Raw genomic sequence first — 17983 nt, 5'->3', positions numbered from 1 at the left:
CGACAGTAACACAATAATAGTAGGGGACTCTAACACCCCGCTTTCACCAATGGACACATCACCCAAAACGAAAATAAATAAGGAAACACAAGCTTTAGATGACACATTATACAAGATGGACTTAATTGATATGTATAGGACATTCCATCCAAAAACAACAGAATACACTTTCTTCTCAAGTGCTCATGGAAATTTCTCCAGGAGATATCATATCTTGGGTTACAAATCAAGCCTTGATAAATTTAAGAAAATTGAATCATATCAGGTATCTATTCCGACCACAATGCTATGAGACTAGATATGAATTACAGTAAAAAATCTGTAAAAAATACAAACACATGGAGGCTAAACAGTACACTACTAAATAACCAAGAGATCACTGAAGAAATCAAAGAGGAAATCAAAAAATACCTAGAAACAAATGACAATGAAAACACGATGACCCAAAACCTATGGGATGCAGCAAAAGCAGTTCTAAGAGGGAAGTTTATAGGAATACAATACTACCTCAAAAACAAGAAAAATCTCAAATAAACAACCTAACCTTACACCTAAAGCAATTAGAGAAAGAAGAACAAAACCCCCTCAAAGTTAGCAGAAAGAAAGAAATCATAAAAATCAGTTCAGAAATAAATGAAAAAGAAATGAAGGAAACAATAGCAAAGATTAATAAAACTAAAAGCTGGTTCTTTGAGAAGATAAAATTGATAAATCATTAGCCAGACTCATCAAGAAAAAAAGGGAGAAGGCTCAAATCAACAGAATTAGAAATGAAAAAGGAGAAGTTACAACTGACACTGAGACATACAAAGGAACGAGAGAGATCACTACAAGCAACTATATGCCAGTAAAATGGACAACCTGGAATAAATGGACAAACTCTTAGAAAAGCATAACCTTCTGTGACTGAACCAGGAAGAAATGGAAAATATAAACAGACCAGTTGCAAGCACTGAAAGTGAGACTGTGATAAAAATCTTCCAACAAACAAAAGCCCAGGACCAGATGGCTTCACAGGCGAATTCTATCAAACATTTAGAGAAGAGCTAACACCTATCCTTCTACTCTTCCGAAATACAGCAGAGGGAGGAACACTCCCAAACTCATTCTACGAGGCTACCATCACCCTGATACCAAAACCAGACAAAGATGTCACAAAGAAAGAAAACTACAGGCCAATATCATTGATGAATATAGATGCAAAAATCCTCAACAAAATACTAGCAAATAGAATCCAACAACACATTAAAAGGATGATACAACATGATCACGTGGGGTTTATCCCAGGAATATATGGATTCTTCAATACATGAAACTCAATCAATGTGATACACCATATTAACACACTGAAGCAGAAAAACCATATGATCATCTCAATAGATGCAGAAAAAGCTTTCGACAAAATTCAACACCCATTTATGATAAAAACCCTCCAGAAAGTAGGCATAGAGGGAATTTACCTCAACAGAATAAAGGCCATATATGACAAACCCATAGCAAACATCGTTCTCAATGGTGAAAAACTGACATAATTTCCTCTAAGATCAGGAACAAGACAAGGTTGTCCACTCTCACCACTATTATTCAACATAGTTTCAGAAGTTTTAGCCACAGAAATCAGAGAATAATAAGAAATAAAAGGAATCCAAACCAGAAAAAAAGAAGTAAAACTGTCACTCTTTGCAGATGACATGATACTATACATAGAGAATCCTAAAGATGCTACCAGAAAACTACTAGAGCCAATCAATGAATTTGGTAAAGTAGCAGGATACAGAATTAATGCACTGAAATCTCTTGCATTCCTATACACTAATGATGAAAAATATGAAAGAGAAATTAAGGAAACACTCCCATTTACCACTGCAACAAAAAGAATAAAATACCTAGGCATAAACCTACCTAAGGAGACAAAAGACCCGTACTCAGAAAACTATAAGACACTGATGAAAGAAATTAAAGATGATACAAACAGATGGAGAGATATACCATGTTCTTGGATTGGAAGAATCACCATTGTGAAAATGACTATACTACCCAAAAGAATCTACAGATTCAGTGCAATCCCTATCAAATTACCCATGGCATTTTTCACAGAACTAGAACAAAAAATTTCACAATTTGTGTGGAAACACAAAAGACTCCGAATAGCCAAAGCAATCTTGAGAAAGAAAAACAGAGCTGGAGGAATCAGGCTCCCTGACTTCAGACTATACTACAAAGCTACAGTAATAAAGACAGCATGGTACTGGCACAAAAACAGAAATATAGATCAATGGAACAGGATAGAAAGCCCAGAGATAAACCCATGCACATATGGACACCTTATTTTTGATAAAGGAGGGAAAAATATACAATGGAGAAAAGACAGCCTCTTCAATAAACAGTGCTGGGAAAACTGGATACCTACATGTAAAAGAATGAAATTTGAACACTCCCTAACACCATACACAAAAATAAACTCAAAATGGATTAAAGACCTAAATTTAAGGGCAGACACTATCAAACTCTTAGAGGAAAACATAGGCAGAACACCCTATGACATAAATCACAGCAAGATTCTTTTTGACCCACCTCCTAGAGAAATGGAAATAAAAACAAAAGTAAACAAATGGGACCTAATGAAACTTCAAAGCTTTTGCACTCCAAAGGAAACCATAAACAAGATGAAAGACAACCCTCAGAAAGGGAGAAAATATTTGCAAATGAAGGAACTGAGAAAGGATTGATCTCCAAAATATACAAGCAGCTCATTCAGCTGAATATCCAAAAAACAAACAATGCAATCCAGAAATGGGCAGAAGACCTAAATAGATATTTCTGCAAAGCAGATACCAGATTGCCAACAAACACATGAAAAGATGCTCAACATCACTAACCATTAGAGAAATGCAAATCAAAACTACAATGAGGTATCACCTCACACCCGTCAGAGTGGCCATCATCAAAAAATGTGTAAACAATAAATGTTGGAGAGGGTGTGGAGAAAACAGAACACTCTTGCACTGTTGGTGAGAATGTAAATTGATACAGCCACTATGGAGAACAGTATGGAGGTTCCTTAAAAATCTAAAAATAGAACTACAATATGACCCAGCAATCCTACTACTGGGCATATACCCTGAGAAAGCCATAATTCAAAAAAAGTCATGTACCACAATGTTCATTGCAGATCTATTTACAATAGCCAGGACATGGAAGCAACCCAAGTGTCCAGCGACAGATGAATAGATAAAGAAGATGTGGCACATATATACAACGGAGTATTACTCAGCCATAAAAAGAAACGAAATTGAGTTATTTGTAGTGAAGTGGATGGACATAGTCTGTCATACAGAGTGAAGTAAGTCAGAAAGAGAAAAATAAATACCGTATTCTAACACATATATATGGATTCTAAAAAACAAAAAAAAAAGGTTCTGAAGAACCTAAGGGCAGGACAGGAATAAAGACGCAGATGTAGAGAATGGACTTGACGACGCAGGGAGGGGGAGGGGTAAGCTGGGACAAAGTGAGAGAGTGCCATGGACATATATACACTACCAAATGTAAAATAGATAGTGGGAAGCAGCTGCATAGCACAGGGAGATCAGCTCGGTGCTTTGGGACTACCCAGAGGGGTGGGATAGGGAGGGTGGGAGGGAGACACAAGAGGGAGGAGATATGGGGATATATGTATATGTATAGCTGATTCACTTTGTTATAAAGTAGAAACTAACACACCCTTGTAAAGCAATTATACTCCAATAAAGATGTTAAAATAAATAAATAAAATAAAGAGTAAACAGTGACAACAACAACAACAAAAAAACAAGTTAGGGACTTCCCTGGTGGTCCAGTGGCTAAGACTCCGTGCTCCCAAATGCCGGGGGCCTGGGTTTGATCCCTGGTCAGGGAACTAGATTCCGCATGCCGCAAGTAAAGATCCCGCACGCCGCAACGAAAAGATCCCACGTGCTGCAACTAAGACCCGGTACAGCCAAATAGATAAATAAATATTAAAAAAAAAAAAAAACACAGCAGTTGAGGGGCATTCCCAATAGAGAGGAAAACATGATTAAAGGGATGGAGGTGAGTGGCAGCTTGTTGCCGGCAAGGAACAACCAACAGTCCAGTGTGGCTGGAGCATCCCATTCAAGGCAAAGTAATGAAGAGGTCAGAGATGAGGCTGGGAGCTGGGAAGGCTAACACCCTGCTACAGCTTGTTAGCCTGGTGAACTAGCGTAAGTCTTCAGGGGATGGGGAACACTGGGATATTCTGAACATTGTAAGTAAGATCAGATTTGTGCCTTAGCTACACTACTTTGGGTTAGAGGATAGATTTCAGGGGACCAAGTGGGGAGCAGATTAGAAGGCTGTTGTAAGTGTCCTGCTAGTGATTTCAGGACCTGGACAGGATGGTAGTACGAATGGAAAGAAGGAGCTGCAACAGAGAAAGATTTTAGTAGATATGACTGCACAACTCAGTAGTTAACTACAGATAAAGGAAGAATGAGCAAGAGGCAAGGATGACTGCAGGCTTCTAGTTTGGGGAACTGAGAGCAAACCACTCAACCAAGAGAGGACAAGCAGAAGGACTAGCAATTGTGATCTAACTGTGTTTTGAGAAGAGCCCCTGGTAGGATGCATCATTCAAGACTGAGAATTCCATGACCGTCCTTATATGACAGCTACAGACTCCCTTGCAGGTGTCTCAAGTCCCTTTCCTTCTATAGGTTCCTTCCCTTACAGAATCATAGGAGATGAGAGCTGGGAGAAGGTTCCAGTGGCTTTTAGCCTAACACCCTCCTTGTACAGCTGGGAAGTCTAGAGACGGTAACTGACTGGTCTAAAATCCTTATTATCTTTTTAATACGTTTAAGGCTGTTCTAACTTCAGATGAAAAACAACAACAAAAATCAAGCACATACATTTAACCGTTCCTTTCCATCAACTTGACCACCAGTCTTCCTTCTTTAGTAGTCAAAGACCCATTGCCCCATTTCCTTCCAATTCAGAATTCATTACTTACAGTTCTGCAACGTTCTACTTCTCTACACTTCGAATGCTACTGCTCTAAAATGAACTGAGAAAGACTTCCTTGTCAAACAAAACAGCCTTTTCTCAGTCCCCACAGTTGTTCCTTGGCTTTCGGTGAGGTTTGAATACTACCTGCTACACCTCTCCTTAAATGCTTTGCTCCCTTGGTCTCTCTAACAGTGAGCTTTCCTTGGGTTTACTCCTTCATGCTCCACTTCTTCTGACTCCAATTCTAGATCTCCATGCTTCCATCATGAGCCAAACACTCTTGTCTTTTCAATCACTTACTCTGGGGTCATTCACCTCACGGTGTCCACAGTGTCTTCTGGGTTCACATCCAGATCGGACAGTAGTCCATGTGGAAAAGTTGGGCATGTGTCATAAGTGTGATGTGCCAATTCTCTTGGCCCGCATCACTAGAGGCACGGAGCCTTCTCAAAGACAAGGAATTCATGTGCTCCTGGAGGGGCTCACTGCTGGGCTGAACTACAGTTAAAAGGGACACTGACAAATGAGAGAATGTTCTGAAAAAAGCAATGGGGTTGGTAAGGGATCTAAAAACAACATGTGAAAACCGCTGAAAAGGCTAAGAATGACGAGCTTGGGAAAGACAGTGCTCTTGGGACCCAGCTTTCTGCAAATTTGTGAAAACTTGTCACGTGGGATGCAGCATAGATGTGTTTTTCTCTGTTTCAGAAAGCAGAAATTTGCAGGAGGTTGTATTTTGGCTCAACAGGAAAAAAATTTCTTGCAAATAACTCACGTTGTTCAACCCAAGAACGAGCTGTCTCTCAATGCAGTGAACTCTGCCCTTGCTGAAGGCGTTGAAGAAGAAATGCCTGCTCTGAGAGGGAGACCAGCCATATCATCTCTGAGATCCCCTTTCCTCTGACACCCTGTGAATCACTCTCCCTGTGATAGCCTGTCAGCACCACGGACTTCACATGCCTGATGGGGAATCAGCCGTCCCATCCAATCCCTCAAGTCTACCATTCACGCTGTTGTTCTTCTAGATTGCTGGGTTAGATTCAACATCTTTGATTCCTTGTTCTTTTTAGGTCCCTATACCTCCACCTTCAGAATCTTTCTTTAATATGCTCTTAATACTTTATTTCCATGGATACCATTACAATCTCCAGACTTGCCAAACCCCACGTGGAGAGAAGTCATTGGATTTTTGAGTTGGGACGGACCCTAGAGAGATCAAGCCCAGCCTGCTCATTTTATAAGTAAGGAGAATGAGACACAGAAAAATTAAAGACTTCTCACATAGTCAAAAGTGGTGGTACTAGGCTCCAAGATTTGTAGAGCCATATTCTTTCCATTGCCCCATACAGCTCTGGAATTTCTCCTTTTAATCACTCAGGCCACCCTGATACATTTCGGCCTAACTGGTCTTATAGACATTGGCCATGACTTAACCATGGAATGACTTGGTTTATTTGTTTAATACTGTCTGTTTGTTTAATGATGGTCTTTGGTCAAATCATATGTGTTAATCTAGATCTAGGAATTATCCTCAGTCTCTTAACTGTAACGGACCACTGGGTCTGCTTTGAGTTAAACAGCACTGTTCTTTTCTGGGATTCTCACAGATACTGCCAAAGCAGGACTGCTGAATTGTGAAATAAAGAAGAATTCTAGCCAGCTCAAGCTCTCTAGAGTCTGCAAATCCAGGTCATTTGGATTTGAAACATATCATTGTACTCCAATGAGTACAAAAATTACATATATCATGTTAGCTGGCTATGCTCTGATTACTTCCCATAAAAGGTCCTGGACTCACGTTGGTTCTTCGGTTGCTATTCTGGTCTCTTCTAGTTCTTGTGCTTGTTTCAGCCAAGGTAATTTCGCTTCCACTGGACTTTTTTCTGACAAAAAGGGAACATAAACAACGAGCTTAATTATTGTTACTCATTCAAGAGTTGGATATGTGATTGTTATTTGCTGAAGATTTCATCAATTAAGAGGTCACGCTTTTCAAATGCACAGTACATGAAGTGGCTTCTGGATGGAACCAAAAATTTCTGTCATACATTTTTTTAATTAACACATTATCAAAATGCAACCAAACAACCCCATGACACAGCTGAATACATTGTCCAAGTTAGCATAAAAATGCCTTTTATAAATCAGTACCAATATCTGTTGTTTGCATATTAAAGCTCTTACTTCAACCGTTATCAATTTGTTTTCTTTTTCCACACATTTTTTTTGCCCAATGAATGAGGAAATTAATAGAGAAAAGCAAATACCATAGAAGGCTTAGAAAGTTGGGAGGAGGAGAGTCAGTGCTATGGTTTATTCAAACTTTAATTGCTATAATTGTTGAGGGAAATGATTACTAATTACCACTGGCCTGCAGGAGCAAGCTGGTGCCCCTCTCTGTCCTTTGAAGCTTCCTAAGATGTGAAGAAAGAAACAATCTAATTATGAAATGAGAAAGGAAATAATTTTGGACTACTCCAGGGAAATCACAGACACTAAGAAAGTGGCTATTAAAGTACCACTGACTGCAGAAATATGGAGAAAAGACTTCACTGAAGAAGTTATATAATCAGTGTTTGTACTTTGCATGGAAACCAGCGATTTTTCTGGAAGGCAGACATCATCAAATAAGTATTTTTTGAATAGTTAGTTGCCTATAAGGCTATTTGGGTAAATAATGCACCCAGAAATAATGAAGAAGAATTTTATCATCCTCTCCAAAGTACTAAGGAAGACTCCTTGGCACTGATACTTGGGAGTAATTCTTTTTCCACTTCCAAAAGGAAATACTTGTCACGAGGACTGGTGATACCTTAGTAAAGTACGTATATGGAAATAATCATGTCTAGAGAGGAACATACATCCAAAAGATGATGCCAAGACTTCCTTACCCATGGATGCTACCCATTTCTGCTAATTCATGTGGAACAAGTGGGAACTACAAAATAATTTCTAAGTGCACCTATAAATCTAGATTGGGAACTGAAAGTCTTCATTCATTCATGGTAGGCAATAGGACATATGATGAAGCTGGCATTGTTCCTTCCTCAAGAAATGTACACCCTGGTGGAAGGCATGTGGGAATTTTCCTTCTCCTTTTTCTTCAAAGCAGGGACTGCATCAAATTATTTTATGCCCACCAAGAAGTGTTAATATAAGCCTAGACAGGAGCCACTCTATATGTACTGAATCAGTAAGAGCTCAGTTTCTTCTCCAGACCAATTAGTCACATAGGTCTAACTTCCTTATCTAGGTGGATGGGTCTACTGTAATCTGTCAGTAAAACAATTTTTATAAGAAAGTTAGTATGTTGAAATTCAAATGCTGCAATATTAGTAAGAGAGCTGGAAGACACCGTTTGATTTAACTTTAAAATGCACCACAAACTTACCTTTGGGTTTGTAACACGGGATGGGAATGATACATTCTTCTTTGATGTGTAACTTCAGTTGTGGATTACAGCCACCAACGTGCTGTCCACGATGGTTGATACACAGAACAACGCGGTAACGTAACCCCCGGCCACAGGTCACTGTGCACTTCAAAGATGAAAAGAGAAGCCAATGAAATTCTTGTTCATGAAGAGATCCACAAAGGTACTAAGGTCTCATGCACAGGAGAGTCACTAATCTACATGAATGTTAAACACAAAAGACCGTTAGATAAACATCATGTAAGGAAGGGGGTGGAGGCTGATTTCCCATGATTCTTATGCTTCAGGGCCCCTCCCTTGCAAGGCTTCCTTCCCATTCTCCATTCGAGAAGTACTTCAGGTGAGGTCACAGCGCAAGAAAAATTGAAGTGCCCTGAAATCTTTCTACGCAAATATGAAAGAAACTTAATACAGGTTTTCTCAAATTTGATTAAACATTCACATGACATCATCCAAAACAATTTGTGAAGACAAAAGAAACTTTTCTAAACTATTAATTTAAAAAAATATCAAATTTTGCTCAACCATGCTAGAGGATTATCCTTCTATTCTGTGTATAGAAACTGATCTTCCAAAATTGTTGTCATGTGAAAGGGCCATCGAAGAGTATTCAGCCAAAAAGTTTAGGAAAAATATATTCTAGATGTATCAGGCACTTAAAATTAATAAAAACATGATGCTATTTTCTCTGAGTTTTTATGAACTTTGTGTTGTCAGGATTTTTTTTTCTTGAATTATTTGTTTATGATTTGGAAGGTACTCTTGTCTATGAATGGAATCTTTTCATGTCATGAACATCCAGGATCTGTTTTCAATTGATGTACATTATGTTGGTGAGCATATATGTATGTATATGTGTGTGTAGTTTTTTTTTAAATCAAGACTTTATTTTTTAGGACTATTTAAGGTTTATAGAAAAATTGAGCAGATAGTACAGAGAGTTCCCATATGCCCCCTTTCTGCTACATACAGTTTTCCCTATTGTTAATATCTTGCATTAGTGTGGTACCTTTGCTACAACTGATAAACCAATACTGATACATTATTATTAACTAAAGTCCAGAGTTCACATTAGGGTTGTCAGCTTAAAAAAATTTGTAATTTCTTACAATTTCTTTCATTATTGTACATAAACATTTACTTAGATACCCAATATTTGTGTTTTGTATTCTTTCTTCTTAAAAAGTCACCTCCTTGGTAGGGGAGGGATGGATTGGGAGTTTGGGATTAGCAGATGTAAACTATTATACATAGAATGGATAAACAACAAGGTCCTATCGGGTAACACGTGGAACTATATTTAATATCCTGTGACAAACCATAATGGGTAAGAATATGAAAAAGAATATTTTATATATATATATATATATATATCTGAAACACTTTGCTATACAGCAGAAATTAACACAACATTGTAAATCAACTATACTTGAATAAAATAGATTTTTTAAAAAGTTATTTCCATATGGTATAAACTTCAGGCCCCACCAATCCTGGATCCACCCCTGGGAGAGGTCAAGAAGCCTTGGGCATGTGCTAGAGAACACACACTGTTCTGCAGATGTGATCTCACTAACCGTCCTGACACACTGGCAGGTTAGCAGCTTCACTCCCATTTAACAGATGAGCAAATGAACAGCCCACCACCTAAGGACCTTGCTCAAGGTCATGCAGTTCCTAAGAGGCAGAGCGGAAATCCTTCCTAGAGCCTCCTGTTGTCAAAATAATGACTTCACCGCTGCTTCATAAAGCTTAAAGATTCTTTCCTGAGTCCATGGGTGCTTCTTCAATTGTCACAGATGAGTTGCAGAGGATATGGAGGCCTTTTTCAGCATAGACCCATCTCCAAGAAGAGCAGCATAGCAGGAAACCTCTCTTATTCCCTCATGGCACTCTTATGACCACTGAACAAATACTGAATGAATTTAGTGAGGTTTGAGAGTATATCTGACGTCTGGGAAACTGATTCACCTACTCCCACATTCACCTATTTGAAATATATGTGATCTTAAGAGGCTATTTTATACTGGCCAAGAAAGAAAAAAAATTCTGCCCCAAAGAGAAAGAAAACAATATGATTATAAGGTATAACTACCCTAGAACTGGTCAATCCAAAGGAATATTATTTCCTCAGTAGCTTCTCAGGAAGCTGGACACTTACCCCAATGATGTGGTCAGTGTTTACGACATTCCCAGAACTCCTCTTTCAAGCGGAATACATCCTTAATGATAGCAAATTCTCATCACTGAGAATGCGTTTGATTTTTAAAAAGTGGAAAGTATGAAGAGGCAAGAAGGATGAATGAGATGCGTTGGTTAACAGTCCTTCATCTGGGTATTGTAAGTGACAATAAAGTCATGATATAGATGGGGTGGGGGTGGTAATAAAAGCTCTAAAGACAGCACAAAACAAATGGGTAAGACCTGTAAGAGTGGAAAACAAGCTCTGCGGGTTGTAGAAGTAATGTTGATTTTTGAGGAGAGATCACAATATGATTTTTGGCATATAACTCGAGTTCAAAGAACCGAACGACCTTGCCACAATAAAGTCCTTCCGTCTCAGTCTACTGACTTATGTGAACAAGGCTTCCCAGTGTGTACGTGCAAAACAAACTAAAACAAGAAATCAACAGTCAAAATTAAGAATAAAATTACTGCTGATCCAAAAAAAAAAAAAAAAAAAAAAAAAAAATTACTGCTGATCCCATGTTTCATTCTGGCAATGGACTATTTTTTAAAGCCCCACTCGCCTTCTTGGAAGACTCATTTCAAAGGAAAGTTTACTTTTTATGTATAATAATCATTCACGAGAAATCGAAATACATTGAATTGTTATTTTGGTTGTGTACTAAAGTTAAATTTAATAATAACTTAATCCGGGGAACATTTCTAATACTTAAAGCCTTACGGCTATAGGAAATTAAAATAAATTAATTTCAATGGCTATATGTATTTTCTTAGAGAAAAGTAGTATAGGGTAACCAATAAAAGACTTTAAAGCATAAAAGTACATTATATTAGGATAAATTCTGTGGGGGGGAGTGGTTTAAAAATGTGAGTTCAAGGGGAAAATAATGCAAAACATTCAAATTATTCAAGAGCCTGTTCATATGTTTTTTAAAAATGGAAGATGGCAAGGATAGAAACCATCATGGCATTTACATTCTACCGGACATATTTTTTTTAATGCTATAACACTTTTATTTTAAAATGTCAGCCTTCAAGACGTGTTAGAAATGACATTCTTCGATTTTTTTTAATTTAAACTTGTGATAAAAATTTTAGATGTCAACCTAAATATATATGAAGGGGTATGTAATTTTCCAAACTTCTTTTGGTATGTGAACAAAAAAGGATGGATAACTACCGCCCTACTAAGTACAAATGAAGCAGTAGGGGGTGATGATTTTGAGCCAGGGATATCAGAAAAGGACTGTGATGAGATAGCATCTGTAAACTGGGGCTGGAAGCGGGCCTTTCACCCAGAAAACTCACTTATCTCTACTCTTCAAGTTTCAGTTCAAGTGCTTCCTCCTTTCGGAAACCTGCTCTGACACCTTCAAGTAGAGTGAATCACCCCACCTCTGTGTGCCGGCCATACAGGACATCATACAGCTCACTGCAGCGTCACACTGCGTCACAACTGTTCATTTGCGTATATGGTTTCTGCAACTGGATTATGAGCTTTTGGGGGGGGGGTAGAAGCAGGTTTTATTTACTCCCTAGGATGGCAGCTGGCACACTCAATAAATAAATAGATAAATGCGTGTGTGTGTTGAATTAAATATGTAGGGATCACGCAAAAGAGCTAAAGAAACATGAGTCAATTATGTCTCACCCTCTAGCAAATTAAAAGTTTAAGCTTAAAATATTAAATACCAATACCTGCAATTTTTTGACTAATCCAACTACACTTTATTTGCTCTAGAGGTTTACTTGCTCATCTCCCTAGAGAGGAAACTAAGCTAACCTAACACGAGGCCTTGTTATATCTCTGTGATGTTGCCCTTTTCTCTTTTCTCACCACCTGACACCTCAATGGCTTCCAAATAGACTGCCTGCCTCTGGTCCTTCCCAGCATCAGTCTATTGCCTCAATTACTTAAAATATATTACATTTATTTTCCTCAACAAAAATAGCGAAGCTTCTTAGTAACCACCAGACTAAGAACATACCTCTAATGTCAGTTTTATCATCTCCATCTGAATTTTCCAATTCTTTTTTTTTTTTAATTTACTTTTGGCCGCATTGGGTCTTGGTTGCTGTGCGCAGGCTTTCTCTAGTTGCGGCAAGCAGGGGCTACTCTTCGTTGCAGTGTGCGGGCTTCTCATTGCGGTGGCTTCTCTTGTCGTGGCTCCCGGGCTCTAGAGCGCAGGTTCAGTAGTTGTGGCACACGGGCTTAGTTGCTCCACGGCATGTGGGATCTTCCCAGACCAGGGATCGAACCCGTGTGCCCTGCATTGGCAGGCGGATTCTTAATCACCGTGCAACCAGGGAAGCCCCAATCTTCCAATTCTTAGTCACGTGGGTTCTCTCTTTAATCCAGATGAATTAGGGCCTTTTTCAACATCTAGTCATTCTGTGTCATTTCTGCCTTTGCTCAGCCGTTTCGGCTTGGCCCTACCTCACAGTGATGTCTTCACTAGGCTCTCGTTTGGTTAAATCTTAAAGATGGGTCAAGCACTACAAGGGCAACAAAGACTTCCCGATCAACTCTGCTCCAATGCCTGTTCCGTTCAGATGTACCATGGTTCTTAATTAATTGTTCTTACCTGCGTTGATGCCTGCAATGTTCTCTCTTACACTGTCCTCCAACTGGCTCTTCCCAAGCTCTTTGGGAGTAGGAACCCCGTTCATATACAACTTCTGCCTCCCCCAAGTTGCCCAGTACAGTGTTGGGAGCATAGCAAATAATCATTAAAATCTGAGATTGAATTAAAAAGTGGCGTGTACTCGGGACTTCCCCAGTGGCACAGTGGTTAAGAATCCACCTGCCAATGCAGGGGACACAGGCTCGAGCCCTAGTCGGGGAAGATCCCACATGCCGCGGAGCAACTAAGCCCGTGCGCCACAACCACTGAGCCTGCACTCTGGAACCCCGCGCCTAGAGCCCGTGTTCCGCAACAAGAGAAGCCACCGCAATGAGAAGCCCACGCACCGCAACAAAGGGTAGCCCCCGCTCGCTGCAACTAGAGAAAGCCCGCACATAGCAACCAAGACCCAATGCAGCCTAAAATTAACTAATTTCTAAAAAAAGTGGCGTGTACTCAAATCTTACCTGAGACCACTCCATGGCAATCCACTTGGGACAGTCGAACAGATTGCAGGTTTGCATAACCTTGGGTTTAGGCGCATACATGCACTTCCACTCTTCCACTTGCAGTATCTCTCCATGCATGGACTCCTCCACACACACGAAGCTCCGTCTTTGAATCCCACCTCCACAGGACACCGAACACGCAGTCCAAGGATTATGTTCCCAGCTCAAAAGCAAACAAACGAAAACACATTATTTATTTGTTGCTTGTTTCAAGTTTGCAAAGTTGATTGCAAAAAGTACAGCCTTGGGATAACAGTTGTGGTTCAGTTGAAAGAGCACAGAATTGGAACCTTAAGACTTTAATCTTAACTGCTACACACAATCTGCAGTCCCAAGGTACTTAACTCCTCTGACCCGAAGGTTATTGTCAAATGGGAGTAAGACACCTGCCCTCATGTATTACCACAACAGGGCCATTGTGAGAATCAAATAAATTAAACTATAGAGTGTGAACGCATCTTCAAACAGTCTCTAAACTATAAAACACCAATGGACAACATTACTAGGGAATCACAGAATCTCAAAGTCGGAAAGAACCATCCTAGTCATCTAGGTATAAAAGGGAATGCAGATTTCTGATCAATTGCAATGCTTGAGGTCCCTCTATAATACCCAGTTATCAAGATACGCTTGACATCTCCAGTGACAGAAAACATCACCCTCTGAGCCAGCCTATTCCATATAATTCTTAGAAAGATCTTTCTTATTATGGACTTGAAGTCTGTGTTCCCTTATCTCTCTGTGAAAGGTCTAATAACTGTCCCTCTTACATTTTAGTCTATTGCTACAGATACTACAGTTCCTTGCAAATTACTTAGAGCATATGACAGAAAGAAAAAGGAAACCTGTAACTCACCGAGGGAGAGGTTGGAAGTGGTCATAGGGCATGATCTCTTTAAATCCATCACTACAAATGAAATCATTGTGAGAATATAATTTCTAATCAATTAACGCATTTATTAATTTGACTAGTACAGGTGTGACATCCCAAAAGACAGAGCTCTTTCAAATTAAAAACTAAATATGCCGAGTGTTATGAACCATTTCCCCCCAAATTCAGCCACGATCTCCTTAATTTTTAGGAAAATCTCTGACACACAACATCCCCAATTCTATATGAAAATGTAGACAATGGAACTAGTAATATGTATTCATCAAAGGAAAGAGTTTCTCTTAATTTAGATAAATCTATTTATTCCCTTTTATCATCTTAGCAGGTTAGTCTGATAAAATATATTAATGACAGTAACACACTGTCATATTAGCAGGATCTTTAGAAAACCATTTTGTTTCACAGAATTTGCCTTTTGAAAAGGCCTCTATTAATAATTACATACACCTGGGATTACCGGACATGCACTGCTTCGTGATAGGAAATGAAATCCACTGAGAATGCTTCCTTTTCCACTTGCACACTTCTGCCTTAGCCAGCTGGCAGATAAGTGGGGGATTCTGGGACTTGACAGTATGCTGTTATTTTAAGATACTGTAGTAAAGCCAGGAAACTTCCCCAGACAATCCAAGTCATCAGGTACTAAATTATGCAGCAGGATAGTTTATGCATAGCTTTACTGCTCTGGCATTAAAACTCTTCACTTCCTTGCACCATGCATTATTTATACTGAACTTAATGTGTACACTTCAAAAGTCAAAACGTGGTGATCGGTGACCCAGTTTAAAAAGCTAAAATGGTGAGTTACTGATATTTACGGCTGTCGGATGGACTAGACACTGTACTTGGATGAAGAGAACGTTCATGCTGTATGTGCAGGAGATGCTCAAAGAGGTTCATTATAAACAGTCAAAGATCACAGCACATGGACACATAGCCCGCAAGAGAGAACTAGACTGAGTAAGCTGATGAGCCTAATTCTTACTGACCACGGTTATAAATGTGAAGACAGGTACCCGCCACCAGTGTACGTTCAAGGTCACGCTGTGGCAATGTGTTGCCTGGCAACGGTGGGTCAGTCCCAGCTGCAGTTGATTTGTTTCTTTTTAAAGGAAGAAGGGTATGGGCAGTTATGCAAACCTTGATGGGCAAGGATCCATGCTGCACTCCTTCAGTTTTGGTTTTGGTTTCACATTCTCGGGGTAGTAATGGCAATAATGGTCAGGAACCACCCTCTTCAACCGGATATCCACACATTCAGCAGAATTGAGTTGATACCCTAAAGCAGCAGAACAAGAAAGTCTGAAGCTCGCATCCATTCGGGGTTTACTTGGCAAAGTTATCACTTGGCACACACTTTTTTATTCCTCTTTAAGAAACTTAACTCAGTGGTTCTCAACTCTGGGCGTATAACAGAACCACTTGGGAGGCTTTTATTACACCAATGCCCAGGTCCCTTCCTGGTCCAATTAAATCAGAAGCACTGCAGCCAAGAAATCAGCATTTCCACTGGTCAAAGTGGAAGGAGCGGGTGCTTTCTGTTGCCATGATTGCGTTGAGACCAAAGAAATAAAGTTTTCCTTTATTCCCAGGCTGCGGGGTAGTAGAAGCAGCAGATCCCCACCGCTTAATCCCAAGGGGGCGTAAGGCTCTTTAGCCAAAGCACCTATGGAGAGCTAACGATTGGACTGAGTGCTATTTTCAGTTTCCCGAACTACTTTAGGTTTAGAGTTGTTGTGGGGAGTGAATAAGATCACGTGCGTCAAAGCTCTGTTAAAATTGTAAATCTCTAGACAGATGCTAGGTGATTTGGTGCAGCAGCAGCAGCAGAAAAAAGACTTTTTAAAAAAGACTCTCAGGTTCTTCTAAGATGACTACCATGGGTGGCCAAGATGGAGAATGACTACTTGAACTGATTGTGTGACTCTTAGCACTTATAACTAAAAGTTACAATAGACGCCTTTGAAAATGTTTGGAGCTCAGGTACAGAAAGTAGTTATTCATTGCCACGTCTCCTCATCCTGGCACTGTGCAAGGCTCTCGTTTCCGTATACTTTCTCTTCTCCCATCACCCCTCCCATTACAATCCCCCAGAGACATCTATTTATTGTTTATATGTGCTTAACTATACATCTGTCTTCTGTAATTTTGTTTTGTGTGTATCTGTTTTGACTAAATTAAGGATACTGTGTTTTAAGTCCTGTTCTGTTTTCTACTTTTCTCACTCAACATTACATTTCTGAGAACCACCCTTGTACTGTTGCTTCTTTCTTTTTTATAATATTCCATTGCTTGTACATTTTACTAATTTCCTGTCCTGGGGTACCTAGGGGTACCCCTGATGACAATGAACTTTCTAACTGGGAAAATAAGCATTGTCTATACAGAGAGGAACAAAACCCTCCCCGCCTACATCTGCCTCTGCCTCATAAGCCTTCAAAGAAGAAGGAATGAAGACTTATTCCTGATTCTATTAAATTCAATTTGTACAGTCTCTGAGGAAAGTGAACATTCCACAAGGATGAGTGCTATAAACTTAAAAAACAACTCACAAAATGATGCTTCTAACTTCCTGAAAGATTTGATTCCAGGTTTCCTGTCACTACATAAGCGTCATGTTAAGTTTTTAAAAAAGTAATTTTTTAAAACCAGAATGAGCTCTTCACCAAAAAAAACACCCACAAAAAAAACAAACAAAAAAACCCCCAAAGTTAAGTTCTCAGCCTCAGCCAACTGGTCTAAAGTTCTAAAAATACATTTAAAGGCCCAATTGCTGAGAGGAATCTGATTTTATAAACCAATAGACAGCTTTCTACAAGTCGAGGCTTAAATGTAAGCTGAGTGTGGAAGGACAGACTGGTATGCATTATAAAAAGCAAGGTCAAAACCACAGGAACGAAAATCCAAATGGAGTCAATAAAGTATTACTTGGGTGCCAATATCTGCTAGAAAGTCTGCAATATCAGATGACAGTGGCAATCTCGGTACTTTCTCCAAACTAATCTCAAGTATCCCACATAGATGATGGCAGACAAGACCAGGAAAGTCCATCCAAATACCTTGGAGACCAGCGAGCTAATTTTCCTGATTACACCAAAAACCCTGAAATGCCACTTAACACAAATCATGTAGATTTGATTACTAACATAATTGAATTTTGGTAATGCTTTCCTTGTGGGTTTTATGGGTATGTTTTTATTTTTCCCCAAGACAATAAGAGAATGAGATTACAGCTCCTTGAGTTAAAGAAAAAAATCTTTGCTCTAAATGGAAACATATTTCTAGGAGGAGACAAGGAGCATACAGGTGTTTATAATTTGGGGAGAGACAA

At 39.4% G+C, this 17983-nt stretch overlaps 1 protein-coding gene across 1 annotated transcript in view; it reads right to left on the bottom strand.

The window, feature by feature from the left end:
• Positions 1–17983, bottom strand: part of ADAMTSL3 (ADAMTS like 3) — a 368604-nt gene that overhangs the window by 137448 nt on the left and 213173 nt on the right. Inside the window, 5 exon segments of the mRNA XM_033852218.2 lie at positions 6806–6890; positions 8399–8546; positions 13719–13923; positions 14617–14667; positions 15793–15931. Of these exon segments, the coding sequence (XP_033708109.2) occupies positions 6806–6890; positions 8399–8546; positions 13719–13923; positions 14617–14667; positions 15793–15931 (628 nt within the window).

Source organism: Tursiops truncatus, chromosome 2, assembly GCF_011762595.2.
Source record: "Tursiops truncatus isolate mTurTru1 chromosome 2, mTurTru1.mat.Y, whole genome shotgun sequence".
Taxonomy (NCBI): domain Eukaryota; kingdom Metazoa; phylum Chordata; class Mammalia; order Artiodactyla; family Delphinidae; genus Tursiops; species Tursiops truncatus.
This window is presented reverse-complemented; position numbering and strand designations above follow the sequence as displayed.